This window comes from Protopterus annectens, chromosome 5.part0, assembly GCF_019279795.1.
Source record: "Protopterus annectens isolate FY-2018-M chromosome 5.part0, PAN1.0, whole genome shotgun sequence".
NCBI lineage: Eukaryota > Metazoa > Chordata > Ceratodontiformes > Protopteridae > Protopterus > Protopterus annectens.
Genome location: NC_056735.1, coordinates 285,776,113 through 285,795,079, shown reverse-complemented (window position 1 = coordinate 285,795,079; position 18,967 = coordinate 285,776,113). Strand labels below are relative to the sequence as shown.

Below are 18,967 nucleotides of genomic sequence, written 5' to 3'. Positions count from 1 at the left end.
TTCAAACTGGTGATGGACTACAAATGCAACTAGTTTGGAGGGGACAGATAAGCAACGATGCTGTATGCAGATGTGGCATTACAAGCAGACTCTGAAGAAGAACTTCAGCAAATGATAGGGGAATGGAATGTAAAACCGAAGACACATGGAATGAAATGGACAAGGCTGCTGTCATGGCAGCAATCAGAAGATGAAAATTGAACTAGAAGGGAAATAGTGGAATGGATTAATAATTACAAGTATAGGGTGAGGTGGTTGATGAGAGGGGAAGTCTGAATGAAGTCAAAGCTAGAAGAGGGGTTTCAGCCAGCTTACACAGTGTCAGGGTTATTATGTGACAGGAGAATGTCAAAGACGCTGAAAAGTTAGGTGCATGAAACAGTGATGCAACTAGTACTACTGTATGATACAGAAACTTGGGCAGTGAAGGCACAGCAGGCTAAGGAAGCTAAAAGTGTAGGAGATGAAGTGCCTGAGACAGATGATAGGATGCAAACTGTAGAACAGATGAAAGAATGAGGACATCACTGCAGAAGCTTAAGCTGCTCCAATTGCAAAGAAGGCTAAAGAGAATAAATTACAGTGGTCCAAGTGAACAAGACTTGGGACAGATAGGAAGAAGGCAAGAAAAATAAGTATATCTAGCAAAGAAATGGATGGATTGTGTGAGAAAAGACCTGCAACAGTCAGGCATGGCTGTCAAAAAAGGTAGTAGATTGGCACTGAATCAAGATAAATGGCAACAGTTGACACAACAGCCTGTCATGTAAAAACTGAAAAAAAAGGGGGTTGATGATGATGATGTAGATTTTATGCATTTTTTTGTTCTCCTCCACACCTACTTGATGGCTGTTCTAGTTTCACCCAACTGACCTATTTGTTCCATCACTGAGGGGGTGAGCTAGGTATCCTTAAGCTAGGCACAAGTCCTGCAATCCTTTTGTTCCTGCCTCTGGTGCCGTATAAGCTCATCTGTCCCTACCATGGTGACAGTCACGTGGAAGGGAGCAGGCCAGCTTATTGATAACACCCTTCCATGCTGGAGTAGTACCCCCCCCCAGGTCTATATTAGAACATTGAATTTTTAAAATGTCAAATGTGCTAATTTTGACCCCTATTCAGTGAACGCTGACAATATCGAACATGTGCTGTTCCGACACAGATACACACAAAACAAACACACCAAACAAACAGCAATCCACACACATACACCTAAAATCCTACATCTAACTCTACACTGAATTGTACACACACCCCTAGCTATCCACTTACCTTAACCCATACCCTAAGGTCCGTCACTATCACACACTCACCTCACCTGAGCCCTAATCCTAACTCACCTACCCTGCTCTAACCCTCACGTCCACAGAATCGAACACTTACCTGACCCCCACCCTAACCCTAAGTCACATACCCCGCGCCCTAACCCTCACGTTGACACAATCACACACTTACCTGATCCTGACCCATAACTTTCCACCACAGTGCTGAACATAGCGAAGCCACAGGAACGGCCAACCAAATTCCTTCCCTAGGAAGAAATTCGGTGTTCTGCAGCTTTGCTATTTACAGCGTTCACTGAATTGGGTTCGATATTAGAACATTCGAAGTTGTGAAACTTTGATGTTCTAATATAGACCTCTCCCCCTTGCATTGTCTCACCAATCTCCACTTCTATGCTACCAGCTGCAGACAGTGAGCAAAAATATGTTCTCTTGCTTTATTTGCATGCAGACAGACAGCCTGTACTTACATGCTCATGTTCCATGGGTGAAACATCTACAGAGCTCCCCGATCAGAAGAGATGAGAGGGGCCACTCACTCACATCCTACCTTGTCAGCTTTTGCAGATGACCAAGCCACTTGTCAAACATGCGCCATCTGCACTGCAGTTAGAGCTTTTTGTCCCTACACCATTGGTTGACTGATGGTTTCTTTTGTTAGACTCTATCTTTTAAACACCAGCTTCTAATGTATGTCGTTGTTTCAGAACTGTATACCTGACTTGTTGATATTGCTTTGGTGTTGAACCCATTCTTGCTGAGATGGCACTAATAACTTAGTGATCAATGATCAGTTTAACTATACATGCTATGCTGTTATATTACAGAAGTGTACACCTATATGGTTAGTAAGCTGCAGTTCAAATCCTTTCACAGATCTATTTTATTTATTGCACATGCATGAGAAAGATCTTTGCATTTATTTTTAAACACTTGGTTATAATACAGAGGATTATGCCAGGTTCTTAAATATGAAACTTCTTTTTAGAAAAGTAAATTAGTCCCAATTTGCCATAGAAATGCCAATCACCATTGAACTACATCAGAAAGCAACTAGCTGCCACACAAACAATGGTCAGATGTAAAGTGTACCTCTAATCACTAATAGTGAATTGCACCACTAACCACCAGCATTGAAATATACTACTAATCAATGGCAGTGAAGTGTACCAGTAATCTCTAACAGTGAAGTGCAATACTAATCACTTACAGTGAAGTGTACCACTAATCACCACCAGTGAAGTGCAACACTAATCACTTATAGTGAAGTGTACCACTAATCACCAGCAGTGAAATGCACCACTAATCACTAACAATGAAGTGTACCACTAATCACCAGCAATGATGTGCACCACTAATCACTAACAATGAAGTGTACCTCTAATCACCGGCATTGAAATATACTACTAATCACTGACATGAAGTGTACCAGTAATCAGTAACAGTGAAGTGCAACACTAATCACTTACAGTGAAGTACACCACTAATCACTAACAATAAAGTGTGCCACTCATCAGCAGCAGTGATGTGCACCATTAATCACAGTACTGAAGTGTATCACTAATCACTAACAGTGAAGTGAACCACTAATCACCAGCAGAGAAGCATACCACTATTAACTAACAGTGAAGTGTACCACATCTAACATTACCACTCAGCTGTAGTTTGAAATAGGTGTAATCAATTACAGTATAAAAGCCCAATTAGTTGCAAATAATTATGATTAGGTCTCTAAATACAACCATTTTCTATTTTGGTTTTAAAACAGATGACGAGAAATTCACCTCTTGAACTTCGGTCTTCTTGATATCCATTTCTCAAACATATAATCTAGTTTATGATCGGAGACTTGATCTTAATCCTCTGTGTTATAGCTAGGTAACTGTTAGATATGCACATGGTTATAAGGTTACTTTCTCCTTTTTGGAGCTTAATCAGAGAGTTCCATATATTACAGAAGTAACAAGGCATGCTCAAGATCTACCTAAATGTTAATGTTAATCAATAACCCCCAAGTGTGGTACATTGCACCTTTAGGGATTTGAATAATTAGCACATTAACATAACTCCTGGTTATACCTCATTGCTTAATTATTCATTAAGGTGCGGCCATGAAATGGCTGGTATGGCAGTTTACCTAACACTGATATGCACAGAAAATAACAATTATATTGTTGCCTCACACTGGGTTACTTTACAAAGCTACCTATTTTTCAGTCATTAAGAGCAAGTGATTTTAAACACAGCTTCATACTAAGTAATTTGCAGAATACACAGCTATACTTAGTACCGCCTATGTTTTTCCCCAAGCAGTTTACATATTTTAATCACAACTTCTGTTTTATTGACTTCATCTATATGACAGAGTGGCATTTGTAGCATATACATTCACTTGTGTGATTCAGCTGTAGATGTGCAAAGAAAAGGGTAGCTTTGCAGACTGCTGTGATAGTGATTAGTTGTGTCAGATTTTTAACAAATATCAGGATTAATGATACATCCTTGTAGGGAATTACAGATTCTAAGATTTAGTTTACACTCAATCTGATGGTCTGTGGAAATACTCTTTAAAGTTACAAACTATTTCAGATGGAAACGCGGCAGTCTGTCTTGTCTGCTATATTTCATATGATTCAGTATTAAAAATGATATCTGTCAAATTCATGCTTGTAGCTTTATTAATGTGCTTACCGACTATTTGCACATGGCAGCTAAATGCCATACATTTTTATATGCAGTTCGGTCCTCAGAAAATGGATGGTCTGCATTATTCAGTTGCAAAAATGACATAAATGCAGCCAAGGTAAACTTTTGTTCGGAGACAACAGATTAGCTCATCTTCCTGTTTTAGACTTTACTGGAAATGTATAAAAAATGTACAATCCATATAACTAAAACTTAAAACCACTATGGCTGTTCAGCAGATAAGCTTACCTTTTTTGACTAGAAAAACATCCTTCCTACAAGGTGACAGCAGCCATCATGCTTTAATGGCACGAACAACAACTGAGTCATCTACATGTACCCATCATCAAATCATAACATCCTCTTCTCTTCCAACACTCGGTCCTTTACACTACTGATTGCCCAACCCACCACTTTTGGGAAATCAGAGCAAAGTCCATAATAAAACTCCTCAAAAAATGAAACAAAATAGTGAGAATAAATACCACTGTTTTTCCTCCTGCATTTCTTAAAATGGCAGCACTGATTGTAGGAACTCCTCTGGCATTCATTTGTATCCTCTCCCTTAATTCTGAGGTAATCCCCTCTGAATTTAAACATGTGAATACCACTCTACTTAAAATTCACAACACAGAGAATCCATGTGATAGTTACCCATCTCAGACTACTATCCAGTCACTGATACGTTTGGAAAAGATATATACAAATAGATATATACAAATAAATCATATAATGTATCTTGTTGTCAGATGTACATCACAGGTTTAAGGAAGGACTTAATATCTTGATTGCTACATGTAAGGTAGCTAATGTAATCTGTACTGACATGGATAACTGACTCTTTATAGGTAAAATATGTATCAATGTAACACAAGCCGTAAGGTTAGAATACCAACCAAAAACTCATAGTTAGCAAACTAAAACATGAACTTTGGCCCTTGTGTTCTTAGCTAGGTTAGTAATTACCTTAAAAACAGAATATTTCAAGTTATATCAGACAGCATCACCTCAACTATAGGGCACCTCATATTTGTTGTTCCACAGTGGTTGGTACTTAATCCCATACTTTTTTCCGTGTGTCTAGATTACCTCATTTAGCATGTAGCTACTTAATTTTAACCGTGCCTTGTATATAGTCAACATCTTGCGACTTAATTCTAGTAAGCAATCCCCAAACTGCAATTCATATTCCGGGGTGACTTCAGAATCGCCTAGAACTGCATTGTGCATAATAAACTGACTTTTAACCCAAATAAGGCATCCTAAAAGTTTTTGTTATGTCTGAACTGACTTTTAACCTTGAGAAGGCATCCATAAAAGTTCTTAACAGCCTCACATAAACTGCAAGCTCCCTTAAGTGATACAATCAATCAAGTTAATGTACATAAATCCCTTGTGCTGAGCAGCAGTTCCACTCTGTCATTTAAATGTCACTGATGGGACAGTGGACAGGATACTCCATCAGCGTAATTTGCTTACAGAATATATAATCTTCTTAGTAGCAAAATAAATCTCTTGCCAAAAATGTATTGCTGCCAAACCTGAATATTCCTTGACTGCTGTCTCACTAACTCCTCATACAATATCCAGCTACTGCAGATTGCAGTAAACAACATCTGCTTATCTGTCAAACTTCAGAATCACTGCTTTCTACTCCCAAAATCATACTGGTTACCAATGGCATGGAGAAAACATTATCAGAATTTTGTTTAAACTATTAAAGCAACACTTGCACCCCCTTAATCTCACAGCTTATACTTAGGACCAGTGCACATGTCCTAAGCACTTTAAAACATACCTCTCAACTGTCCAGATTTTCGCAGAATGCACTGATTTTTGCCTCATATTTTCCTCATAAAATGTGTGATTTTATGGCAAATCAACAAAGACTGAAGTCACTAAATAATGACATACATTTGTATTTCAGATTTCATACCCTTCAGAAAGTGCATGCTAACACAAATCCTTTTATTCTGGTAACTTTCTAAGTTTATAAGAGCAATATTTAAAATCTGTCCCTATTTTGGGGCCTTTGTCCCCCCATAATTTTAGGCTTTGCTCAGATTTCTTGCACTAAGAGGTTGATAGGTATACATTAAAGTATAATGGCCTACCCCTTAAATGCATGAGGGAGAAAAACAGTCTTAAAACTGGGACTAGTCTTTGTAATAAACTTCCAGGAGAAATCAGACAACTGGAGACATTACAGAAATCTTCAAAAGGACATTTACTTGAAAAATATAAGTCTAACTGCTATAGGGATGTAGAAACATACATCATTACCACTCCATTAGAACTATTCTCAAAACAATGAATTATTGCTTCTGACATATCTCTTAAATTCTTTGATCAAGAATTCTGGACAAAGTCAAAAAGACCATGAGGATAAATGCCTAAAATCAGGGGCAATATGAAAATATTATTCTAATTCAATTAAAAGGGTTAACAGAGCAACACGTTTTGTATCAACTTTCAATTTCTGAACAGTAACAAGTAATAAACCTAATGTCTGGCATTACAGACTGACTTTTATCCTCAGTAATTTACCAGAACCAGCAGATTCAGAAGCAGTTTAACATGGTTATCATAAGGTTTATATCAGACGTACAGCAGTTGGGTGATGAGCCTATGAAACTTCTGAATGGGAGAGTGTTGAACCTGCCACTCTACAGCTCCCATGGTAAAGACCAATCCAGAGTTACAGGATAGCAAATATATGTGGTAATGGTGATTTTACCATCTGTTAAAGGTGGTTTCTGAATTTCAGTGAAATGATTAGGTAAGTTTGAATCAACAATCCATGTGTCGACCAAAGGCAGTTTTATTTCGTTGTATAAACACACACACACACACACACACACACACACACACACACACACGCATACATGTATATATATATATATATATATATATATATATATATAGTAAGCCCCCAGTTTGTTCTAGCGCAAGGGATATGATTGGATAATCAGATAACCGCAATGTGTCAGCATTACTTTGGGTAACATTTGGGTACATTAGGGGAATGAGAATATAGCCTTCATAAAATTCCTATGGGTACTGACACTTCAGAAATATTTAGGTACATCTGGGATTAACTTGGCTAGGCTTAAATGGCTCTTGGCCCAATAGCCCTGTAACCACATGTGAACTTATGAACCTATGTTGTGTGATCTTGGAACAGGTATATATAAGTAGCAGGGGTTGTGGGGGATACATGGGGGCTTGCCCCCTGCAAAAAATGTGGTCTCACTGTTTTTCTGGATTTTAAGTGTTGATCTTTTCAGATTGATGTTTTGATGTTCAAGGTTGTGAGTGTCTGACTTTGTGTATGACATATCTATATATCTCTGTCTGTCTGTATGTATGTGTGTGCATTTATCAATATGGAAGGTCTGAATGTGATGTAGGAAATATATTACTGGCTAGGTTTACAGAATAAGTTTTGTGATGTGTTGTGAAGACACAAGTATAAACCAAGTTCTGTAATCCTATGGTACCAGACATTTTATATATCATTCAAACCGGATCCCCACTGTGCGCGCACACGTGTGTGTGTGTGTGTGTGTGTGTGTGTGTGTGTGTGTGTGTGTGTGTGTGTGTGTGTGTGTGCGTGTGCATGTGTGTGTGTGTGTGTGTGTGTGTGTGTGTGTGTGTGTGTGTGTGTGTGTGTGTGTGTGTGTGTGTGTGTGTGTGTGTTTAAGAGTTGTGCTTCCCATTGCCTTTAATGTGCAACATTAACTTCCTGCTTTATAGCTATGATGAGGTGAAGTGGTCTCTGGCCACAGCATAAGATGCTAGGGAGCACAATCCCCACTGCACTAGCGCAATAACAGCATTAATTTAAGTGGCCATGGCAAATGCTGTGGATGGTACCCATGGCACATATCACAGCTACTTAAATGAATGTGGTCATCTTTTAATGTGAGTGTGTGTGTGTGTGTGTGTGTGTGTGTGTGTGTGTGTGTGTGTGTGTGTGTGTGTGTGTGTGTGTGTGTGTGTAGGTGATAGTAAGTTTTGCAAGGAGTGTTATAGCTCTTTGCTACAACTTTTTTTATTTATTTTTTTTGTTTTGGTCCCATGTCTTTGGGTTGAGGGGGGTACCATGTTGGTGACTTGCCCAGAAAGAGAGTTAACTTAGCTACTGGTCTGAATTCCTATGTTTCTGATGAGTAGGGCTTTAAGACAGTTGCTCCTCTGAAAGCCTGACAAAGGCCACACAGTCATAAGACTCTACCTGCCTACAAGAAGGTGTCCAGTGTTCCCCTGAGGCATTCAGTGTTCCCCTGATGCAACTCAGCAGTGACTAACATGTACACCTCATGCCAGGAGACTCCCTATCCACTTTCAAAACAACGGCTGTCACACCCTCCTAAGTGGCAGAGGTGGAGGGCCCAGTGACTCCTCCAGACTGACTTCAGAAGAGAAACCATCACCCCATTGCCATTGGTAACCAAGCACCAGATGCAGTGGTCAGAAGCATAGCTGGTTCAACCAGCACACCAAACCTTCAGCTCTTGAAGTGAAGAGGAACAAAAACCAATACATGTAAGTGATCAGCTTATTACAGTAAAATATATGACCTCACCCTCTCCGCCAGCTCTTCCACTGAAGATGCTGCATGATACACACCCCACTCCTGCCCTGGCCATTAAAGTCCCATTTCTCTGCCCTGCCCTGAATCCCCTTTTAACATATTTTATTAAAAGAATAATTTCTTCGTCTTTTAAACTGTAAATAATAGTTTGCTACAAATGTAACAAACTAGGTGCTATAGTTTATATCCTACCTAAAAGGAGCGCTACAGCACTCATGTTTTAGTTAAAGAAATTTTTCTTCTTTTTAAACTGTATCAAAGTGCTTGCTACAACTCTAACAAATGGTTGGTACAGTTTATACCCTGCCTGCAAGGAACATTATGGCACTCATCTTCTAGTTTTAGAAAAACCTTGTGTTTAAACTGTAGCAAACAGTTGACACAGTTTATACACTGCCTCCACAGAGCACTGCAGTGCTCAAGTTTTAGTTAAAAAAAAACATTTTTTTTTTACTTTTAAATTGTAGCAATACAAAACACATTCACACATAAATACTGTTTGAAATTCAAAAAGACCAATCATGTTGGTGTAACAATTAATTAAACTTAACTGCATCCAAAGATAAAGTGCTTTTTAAAGCAACAATACATCAATACAGCAAAGTATGGTCCTGATAGTAGGTCAAAAAATATAAATAAATACATCCTTGCATATATATGCCATTATCATGATCAATGTGCATGGGGCTATTTTAATTTCCTAGACTTAAGGGCTGGCTTGGGGACTGCTTTGAAATTTGCTGCATCTGTTTTTGGGGACTGCTTTGAACTGTTTGTGTTGTTTTTTTCTAATAAAACTGAGCTTAACTTCTCTCCTGCCACTGTGCAGTGGTTCTCCAGCTAGCTTTCAAACAGACTACAATCTGTCAGATGGCTCACTTCTTGCTCCCCTTTCTTACCTGTAAATAGAGGGGCCCCCAGGGTTCCATCCTTGGTCCCCTCCTATTTAATATCTTTACCAACAATCTTCACTCTGCCTGCAACCACTCTGCCTGCAACCACTCTACTCTTATCCAGTACGCAGATGACTCTACTCTCATTACATCCTCTAACAACTTATCTGAGCTCCCATCTCTCACACAAAACACCTTCAACTCCATTTAAACATTGCTCAATGAAAACCAGCTCATCCTAAACCCCAAGAAAATGAAACTCTTACTCTTTCTACCTAATTCACTCTTAGATCAGAAATCTTCCTTCGCTATCTCCTCACTAGATCATCAAAGCAGACTCACATACAAAACTCCTCTCACCATAATAGATGACTAGCTTAAATTTGACCATCATATCTATCAGTGTATTGAGTCAACTCACCAAAGATTAGGTTTATTGTATTGAACCAAAACATTCCTTACTCTACAAGCTAAACTATCCCTAGCTAGAGCATTCCTTCTACCAGCCCTACTCTATCCTGCTCCCATCCTCACAAACCTACAATCCACCTAACTCTCACAACTAGAACAAACCTATAATAAAATTGCCAAATCTGCAACTAACCAACCTTATAGAACTCACCATTGCACTGCACTGAAACAACTGCAATGGCCTGAATTCCCCCACCAACTCCTTATAGGACAGCTACAAATTACCCACTCCAACCGCCCTCTCCCTGTCTCACCCTCCATTCAAATTCAGACTGGGTGAAAGAACTTTCTCCAAACTGGTACCTGGGACCTGCAATCTGAAACCACCCTTCTACTGATGTCAAGAACCAAAACTCTAATGAGAAATTCAAAAAATCCCTTAAAGAGCATCTCTTCACTTAATCCTCTTATAACTGGATAACTGTTAATGCCTATTTCATTTTGCCACTAATATGACTTGACACAAATTATGTAGTTATGAATTAATCTCTCTCATAGTACCCTTTACTGCTGCTTTTTTTTTCACTCAGACCAATGTAAATACTGCTAATGTAGCTTACTTGTTTAAAACTGCACTCATTGCAAACTGATTGTACAATGCTCTATGAGCCTGAGTTGTGACTGAAAAGGGTCACTAGAACATTTCACCACAGTCATCAAATAGTAAATAAATATGCCCATATACCCTGAAAAATGTAAACAATGGTCTATAGCCAGAAGTGACCAGTGGTAGGCCTAGGGTATTATGAACTGGTGTATTACTCCCTTTAGCCCTCCTTTGGAGCACCATTACCTGTGCATGTATCCTTCATCCCATTTTGATGAGACTACCTAGATGTGTCAGATGTGTCTGGCTCCATGCAGTAATACTTGACTGTCTACATGCACTGGCACTATAACTGTCAGTGAGCAGTAGCAAATAAAAACTGCATGCACTGAAATATGAGTGATTCTCTGTGCAGTGAAATACAACTGCAAGCATGTAGTCCGATGGGACAGGCTATATTCAGTGAGACATGCATGGCTGCATGCAGTAAAACACTACTGCATGATGTAACACGACTGACATCATGAAGGGAAATGCAAAGTGTGATAAGATATGAAGATGCAAATGGTTACACACAGTAAGATGTGACTGGTAGCATGCAGGAAGATGTGCTCTACAGATATAACTTTGCATTGGTTTTTGCCTGTGGCCTTATCCAGACCACAGTGCTTAATCAGGCTGGTCATATTCATGAAGGGCACAGCATAACAGCTCATATGCTCGCCACAATGTTGCAAAGATTATGAGCTTAAAGTCAAAGTAATCTTAAGAGATGTCAAGCTATTAATCCTGAAGTGAGAATGAGAGATCACAGAAGTCTTTAAGTATGATAAATGTATACATAGGAGACAGGAAAATGGGATTTGACAAAACAAGAAGGAAAAGCATTCAGTTTCATGGCTTAAAAGGATGAAGCCATGGCCTAGGAGATGTGATACTGAGTAGTGGTAGTACAAGAACTGGAAAAGAAAGGATAGGGTTGTAGTCAGTGGCAAGCATTAGTGCACCTATCCTTGGGGGAAGGAAGGCATCCCATACCACAGCAATGGCAACAACCTCTGAAGAAGAGGTGAATGGCATGCAGCATGTGGGTCAGTTATGCGTGACTTTGGCCTGCACAGGAAGGCACACCAGGTCCTCACCTATGTTACTGTACAAAGCAGCCTCTACAGCAGGAATTAGGGTGACAAAGAGAAAAAAAATGATGGTTGCCTGGATGCCAGCTTGCTGTCACTGTCTCTCACCCCATCCAGTGGATGAATGGGCCAGCTGACCACAAGAAAGTTGACAGGCAGAGAAGGGAAAAGCTAAAAAAAGAAGATGAAGAAAAAAATAGGTTTTTAGACAAGAAGGAATGAAACAACCTGGAAGAGAATAGGGGAGCTGCAATGAAAGACTTTTCTGTTGCACTTGTTATTATTATTAATAATGAAAACTGGCCCTTCATGACAGAAAGGCTGCTACATGTAACAAAAAAGAACTGATTCAAAGCAGATATTGTTAAGGACAGGCAGTGGGCGGCTATGCAATACTGAAAGGAACTTTCTGTACAAAAAGAAAGGATACTGCATAGTGAATAATCACAATTTCTAAGAGTACAAATTTTGCTTTGTAAATATTTCTTATAATTTAGCCATTAAAGTAAAAGTGTTGGGACACACTGAGGATTGGTGTGTTACTCATGCTGTCTTAATGCAGTCAGCTCTCCTGTTTAGGACCTGGCTGAGGGTTTCTTGTGAGGAGTGTGTATGTCCTTCCCATGTTGAGATATTTGTTTGTGTCTTTCAGCTTTTCCTGGTTAGGAGTCGCCACAGCGGAACTCCGGTTCGCTAATGATTGGCAGTTGATTTTTACGTACCAGCTTGCCAGGCCTGACGCGCAACCTTCAACGAAGGTACACCCATTCACGCATGTCTCCACGCAGAAGACGCTCTAGCTGAGAATCGAACCGGACAGCATCCTACTGTGAGGCGACAACGCTACTGCAGCAGCACCACCGCGTGTCCCATGTTGAGATGTAATTTTAGCAAAGATTAGGTTTCGTCTTTCATGCCAAAGGCATAATAATAATTGAAATGCTAATCCTCCAGACGTCTTATAGTAATGTGGGTGACAGCAGGAGTGCATGAGCACACACACCTACGAAGGCTGTCATCCTATCCAGTATCGGATCTATGCTTTATATCCATCACCTGCTAGGACAGCCTCTGGCACTCTGCATCCTGGAATAGCAGAAAAAGTGTATAAAAATGAACGCATTACAATTAATAGTCTGTGTTTTCTCATGTAAACCAGGAAGATTAATATAGTCCACTTACTCTTTGTTCTACTGTCTACGTCTGATTTTCCTGGCTCCAGAGCTGTTGTCGTTGTTGCTGTTGTTGCTGGAGGTAATTTTTTCCCAGTTGGCTGTAATAAACAAATGAAACTTACTGGGCAATTCTATTTCCAGTCATCTTTTAAATTTTCTAATGCCACAAAAGATAATGTCACTGCATCATTTCTTACTAGGTGAACTTCACAAACCTGAAAACAATAACACTGTTACAGACAATGATGTATGAAAGAGATGTGCTTGGAAATCAATATAACCGTTAAATAACAACGAACACAGAAAATCCAAAGCATCATTTCTCTATTCATGCTTTGACTCCAGTGTGTCACCTACAACTGAAATTATGGTTATAAATGGTCACCACACGAGCTTCTATCTCATATCCTCACTAGCAATAATGTCTAAAATGCAAATAATCATTAAAAAATATTCCAAGTAAGGACCCACATACAAAAATATGGATCTATGTTCAGTCATTGCATGAGAAATCCACTGAACCTCTCTTCAGTGAACTTAAAACATCGAACGTTAACTTCAGTGAATGTTCAATCATTGAATAATTTACCCAGAAAAAAAAATAGTGGACCATCATTCATACTGAAACACACTCCGCAGTATATCAAGCCCACTCGTAGGGCACACAAGCTGCCATGCTTCACTCCCAAGAGTTGTCAGCAGTAGAATTGCATTGTGAATGCAGAGTAGTGGAGTTACATAAAACAGCCTTTGTGTCCGACACAGCACTGCCCACTGATGTGTGTTAGGTCCCGTGGGTATGAGTCAGTGACTTTGCAGACTGTAACTACAATATAGTGAAACTTGCATGCACATACACACACACACACACACATATATATATATATATATATATATATATATATATATATATATATATATATATATATATATATATGGGTCCCTAACAAATGATAGAAAACTCATTTGACGGAAACTCATTTGGCTGAAACCAAAACATAGAAAGCTCAAAACACTGAAAACTCATTTGACTGAAACTCAAAACACTGAAAATGCTATATTCCCTTTTCCCCACGGTAGTGTAATCCTGGAGTTAGTATATATAGTTGAGGAGGTGTGGGGGGCACAGCACCCCACAATGGGGGGTGGGGGGTGTAGCCCCCCACATACTTCATACATTTTAAACCCTACACATGGACACTTATAACTACAATGAATAACTGTTTGGAGAAAACAATATTTACATAAACTATGTGAGGGGCTACGCCCCCCCACACCCCCCCCAACTATATATACTAACTCCAGGATCGCACTATCATGGGGAAAAGGGCATATAGCATTTTCAGTGTTTTGAGTTTCAGTCAAATGAGTTTTCAGTGTTTTGAGCTTTCTATCTTATGGTGTCAGTGAAATGAGTTTCTGTCAAATGAGCTTTCTATCATTTGCTAGGGACCCATATATATATATATATATATATTATATATATATATATATATATATATATATTTTATATATATATATATATATATATATATATATATATATATATTTTATATATATATATATATATATATATATATATATGACAGTGCATGTCTGTGTGTGTGTTGGAGGGGCAGAGGGTGGGATTACAAGGCATACAGCATAGCTGCAGCCCTGGTGACTGCATTCTGAAGTCAATGCGGCAATAAGTGTTACACAGGAGTAAACTGTACAGTTGAGAAACAGATGCTCTTTTGTAAGTCTCATTATTCCTCTGTACTGCTCACATTTGCCTGTCATTATTTTTTTGATCTCTACAACTGATATCAATGCTTGGATCATTACAGAACACTCCTGGGCTGTGCAGAAATTATTTTGGGACCCAGATGCAGTTGACAAGTCAGTAGCTCTGCTGTGTATGTGCAGCATCAGAAACTATTGCAGAAAGTCATTATACAAGGCTGGCAATGGCAAACTAATATTTCTGAAGTTAAGAATATATAAGTGTTCTGTATATATTCTATCTGTGTACATGTTGTACAATTGTTATCCATACAAATGTTTTACGAGTGGCCATGTTTGTATGTGTGTTGGGGGTGTGGATGTGTATTGTGCATATGTACTGGTAACTGCAATCACAGTTTGAGACCCCCTGTATGGCATAATTGCCCTGCAAAGCTTGCACATGTTCAGAAGAGGGCAGCTGACATATACAGTAGATCAGCTCTCCTGACTAATACCAACATGTCTGCTGCCAGTGATGGCATCTGCTAAGGAATGCTATGAATTGCATTCCAGTCTGTTTGTGTTCTCTTGATCATATACACATGTTCTGTGCAATAAAGTTTCCACTAATATGCAGCTTTCATATCTTTTATTGTGTACTAGCCCTGCTCACTTGCATTCCATAGACTTTAATCTTTTAATCTTTTTGCCTTAAATAGCATAATGGTTATTACATAAATAGAAGTTATGTTCTTACCATAACGTTCCATGTTAGTTGTCTTCTTCTCGCCTTCTTCTTGCTGGATGGGTTCGGAGCCGACCTCGGCTCCGACTCGGCCACTCTAAAAGCTCGAGAGTTGGTTCCACCGGCTCGAGGCTCCCCTTATATCCCACAATGCTAGGCGTGAGTTACCTCAGATCTCGTTTGTAAGCTAGGCCCAGCTTATAATAGTAATAGAATAACTATAAACAAAGTCCACCTCTATAAACCAGGGAGAAGAGAAGGGTGACCTACATCCTGATCCAGGAAAATATGCACAGCAGCATATACCTAAAGTAAAGAGGTGGTAGAAAGAGAGGTCACAATCAAACTCCTCTAGGTCTGTCCAGGCCAGGGGGAAGGAGGGTGGGACGCAAGAAGAAGGCGAGAAGAAGACAACTAACATGGAACGTTATGGTAAGAACATAACTTCTATATGTTAAGTTGTCTATCTCGCCTTCATTCTTGCTGGATGGGACCGCGTCCCTAGCACCTTGTCCCGGGTGGCCTAACGGAACAGACTCTTGAGAACAGTGGAACCAAAGTTAGCTCTATGCCTAGAGGCTAAATCCAACCTATAATGAGAAATGAAAGTGTGAGGAGTAGCCCAAGTAGCCGCTGCACAAATGGTGTCAATAGGCAGTCTGTCTTGGAAGGCTATAGAAGTAGCCAAAGCTCTGGTAGAATGGGCTTTAGGTTTGTTAGGCAGCTTTTGGTGTCTAATTTCATAAACAAGGGAAATCAGAGATGTTAGCCATCTGGATAATGATACCTTTGAAACTGAAAGTCCCTTTCTGCCTTCTGCATAAGAGACAAACAGCTGGTCAGATTTTCTGAATTGTTTGGTTCTATCCAAATAGTACCTTAACTGACGATGAACATCTAGCCAATGCAATTTTTGTTCAGACCTGTTAGAATATTCTGGAAAAAAACACAGGGAGGTCAATGCTTTGATTTAGGTTAGACGCCGAGGCTATCTTAGGTAAAAAAGACGGGTTGGTTCAGAAGATACCCTGTCCTTATGGAACAACAGATAAGGAGGTCGACAGCTGAGTGCATGAAGTTCTGAAACTCTTCTAGCTGAAGTAATAGCTACCAGAAAAAGAGTCTTCCATGATAGCAATTTTAAAGAACAGGAGGCTGCAGGTTCGAAAGGGGAGAGAATCAAAGAACTGAGAACTAAATTTAGGTCCCAAGGAGGAGGAGGATTTCTTATCGGAGGTCTGAGTAGAAAAACTCCCTTCAAAAAGGCTTTGCAAAGCTTGTGGGACATGATGGCAGACTCTGAAATGCCCACATGAAAGTTAGAAATAGCTGCCAATTGAACTTTAAGAGTAGAAGGAGATGAACCTGCATGGAAGAGTTCAGCTAGAAAATCAAGGACGATTTGGATGGAAGCAGTGAAAGGATCTATGTCCCTTCCTTGAGCCCAATAGTCGCAACGTTTCCACTTACTCAAATAAATCTTTCTAGTGGAAGATTTATGGGAAGCTATCAAAATATCTCGGACAGAGTGAGATATTTGAGGAAGCCTGGCTAAGGTTGGAATTGGAGGAACCAAGCAGTGAGGTTCAGAGAGGGAAGGGAGCGATGAAACTGACCCGACTGATGGATAAAAAGATCTGGAACTAGGTCCAGATGCCAAGGTCGCTCCAACAGAAATTGATGTAGAAAGGGGAACCAAACCTGTTGAGGCCAGTAAGGAGCAATGAGGATCAACGAGGCCTTCTGAGCGATAGCTTTCTGTATCACTTGAGAGATTAGTGGGAAGGGAGGAAATGCATACAGAAGTCCCGGGCCAAACTTGGACTAGAGCGTCTCTGCTGGGCTGAGCTGGTAGAGGAATAGGGTGAAATAATCTCTGCACTTGCTGTTTTGGGAGTAGCAAAAGGTCGCAGCAAGGCTGACCCCACTTGAGAAAAATTTCTCTCACAACAGAGTCTTTCAGAGACCACTCGTGAGGCATGAGGATAGCTCTGCTCAACTTGTCCGCGATTTGATTGGACTTCCCGGGGATGTGCGCTGCTATCAGAAACCGCTGAGAAGAAATCGCCCATTGCCACAGTCTGAGTGCTTCTCGACACAGGGGGTAGGACCTGGTTCCGCCTTGTTTGTTGATATACCACACTACAGACATATTGTCCATCTGGATTGCTATCGTTCCCAAGGGAAGAGAGTCTTGAAGGGCTTGCAACGCTAAAAGCACTGCTCTCATCTCTAGAACATTTATGTGCAAGTGGCATTCGTGTGGTTGCCATGTGCCCTGGATAGTTCTGCCCTGATAATGCCCCCCCCACCTGATCAGGGAGGCGTCCGTTGTCAGAGTAGCAACCGGCGGGGAAGGGACAAAGGGTCTTCCCAATAAGAGCTGAGGGGAAGACATCCACCACAGAAGATGATTCCTGCATGTCTGCGTAATCATAATGGTGTGGGACATCGGAAGTTGCTGGTATGACCATTGCGTGAAGAGCATCCATTGAAGGATTCTCATGTGGAACCTGGCTAATGGAAGCAGAGGTATGGCAGCCGCCATAATCCCCAACACTTTCAGAACTAATCTGGCTTTGATTCTGTTGCTGCTGAAGAGGAGCGAGACCAGTTTGTGTATGTCTGTTATTCTCTGATCTGTTAGTTTCGCAGACATGTTGACTGTGTCTAGATTTGCACCTATGAAGGTAATAGTACGACAAGGCGACAAAACAGACTTTTCGCAATTTATTGAAATGCCTAAATTTTGACAAATGCGAAAGGTGTAGTCCCTGGCCATTAGAAGAAGATGCTTGGTGGGAGCTGTGAGGAGCCAGTCATCCAAATATGGAAACACCTGGAATCCTTGACGTCTCAGGTGAGAAGCTACCACTGCCATGCATTTGGTAAACACCGGGGCAGTGGTGAGACCAAAGGGCAGGGCCCTGAATTGAAAATGACTGGTTCCCAGCCTGAAGCGGAGTAATCTTCTGGAGCCGCCTGTTCATTTTATGTGATAGTACGCATCCTGAAGGTCTATAGAGCACATCCAGTTTCCCTTTCCCAAAAGGGGAAGGATGGACTGCAGCGTGACCATCCGAAATCTTGTTTTCTTGACTGACTTGTTCAAGATACTGAGATCCAAAATTGGTCTCCAGTCCCCTGTTTTCTTTGGAACTAAAAAGAACCTGGAGTAGATTCCGGATCCTTGCTGGTCTGCTGGAACTGGCTGAATTGCTCTTTTTGCAAGCAGCTTTGAAATTTCCAAAGCTGCAAGATCCCTTTGAGCGGGTGGAACATCTGGAAGGGATTTTTTTGATTGGTTTGGAATGCGAAGGGAATGGAATAGCCTTCGGAAATGATGGACTGTACCCATTTGTCTTGAGTCAGGGATAGCCAGGCTTCTGGGTACAGTGACAATCTTCCCCCGACTGCCTCCGAAGGTGGGCAGTCGGGCAACACCTCAGGGATGCTGAAAGGGCTTATCAGAGAAGACTTCTCGATTGCCCTGGTTCTGCAGACCCCCCCTTCCTCTAGGGCGACGTCTACCATTGTTGTTCCCCCCTCTGCCTCTGGCGGGGAACCGACTTTGTGCGTCAGGTGAAGTCCCTTGAGATTGTTTGCGGAACCACATTTTCCCACTTTTCTGGCCTTTGGGGTAAGGCCTAGAAGGAGTAGAAAAACGGACTCCGACGGCAGAAAGAGTCTTGCCATCTGTCTCGCACCTAGTCAAGGTTTCTTTCACT

General features: G+C 40.6%; 1 protein-coding gene across 8 annotated transcripts in view; it reads right to left on the bottom strand.

Moving 5' to 3' along the window:
- SH3KBP1 (SH3 domain containing kinase binding protein 1) overlaps positions 1-18,967 on the bottom strand; it is a 1,961,420-nt gene that overhangs the window by 326,904 nt on the left and 1,615,549 nt on the right. For all 8 annotated transcript variants that reach the window (XM_044072267.1, XM_044072266.1, XM_044072264.1 and 5 more), the window contains one exon: positions 12,795-12,885. In XM_044072267.1, the coding sequence (XP_043928202.1) occupies positions 12,795-12,885 (91 nt within the window). The remainder of the gene's footprint in view (positions 1-12,794; positions 12,886-18,967) is intronic.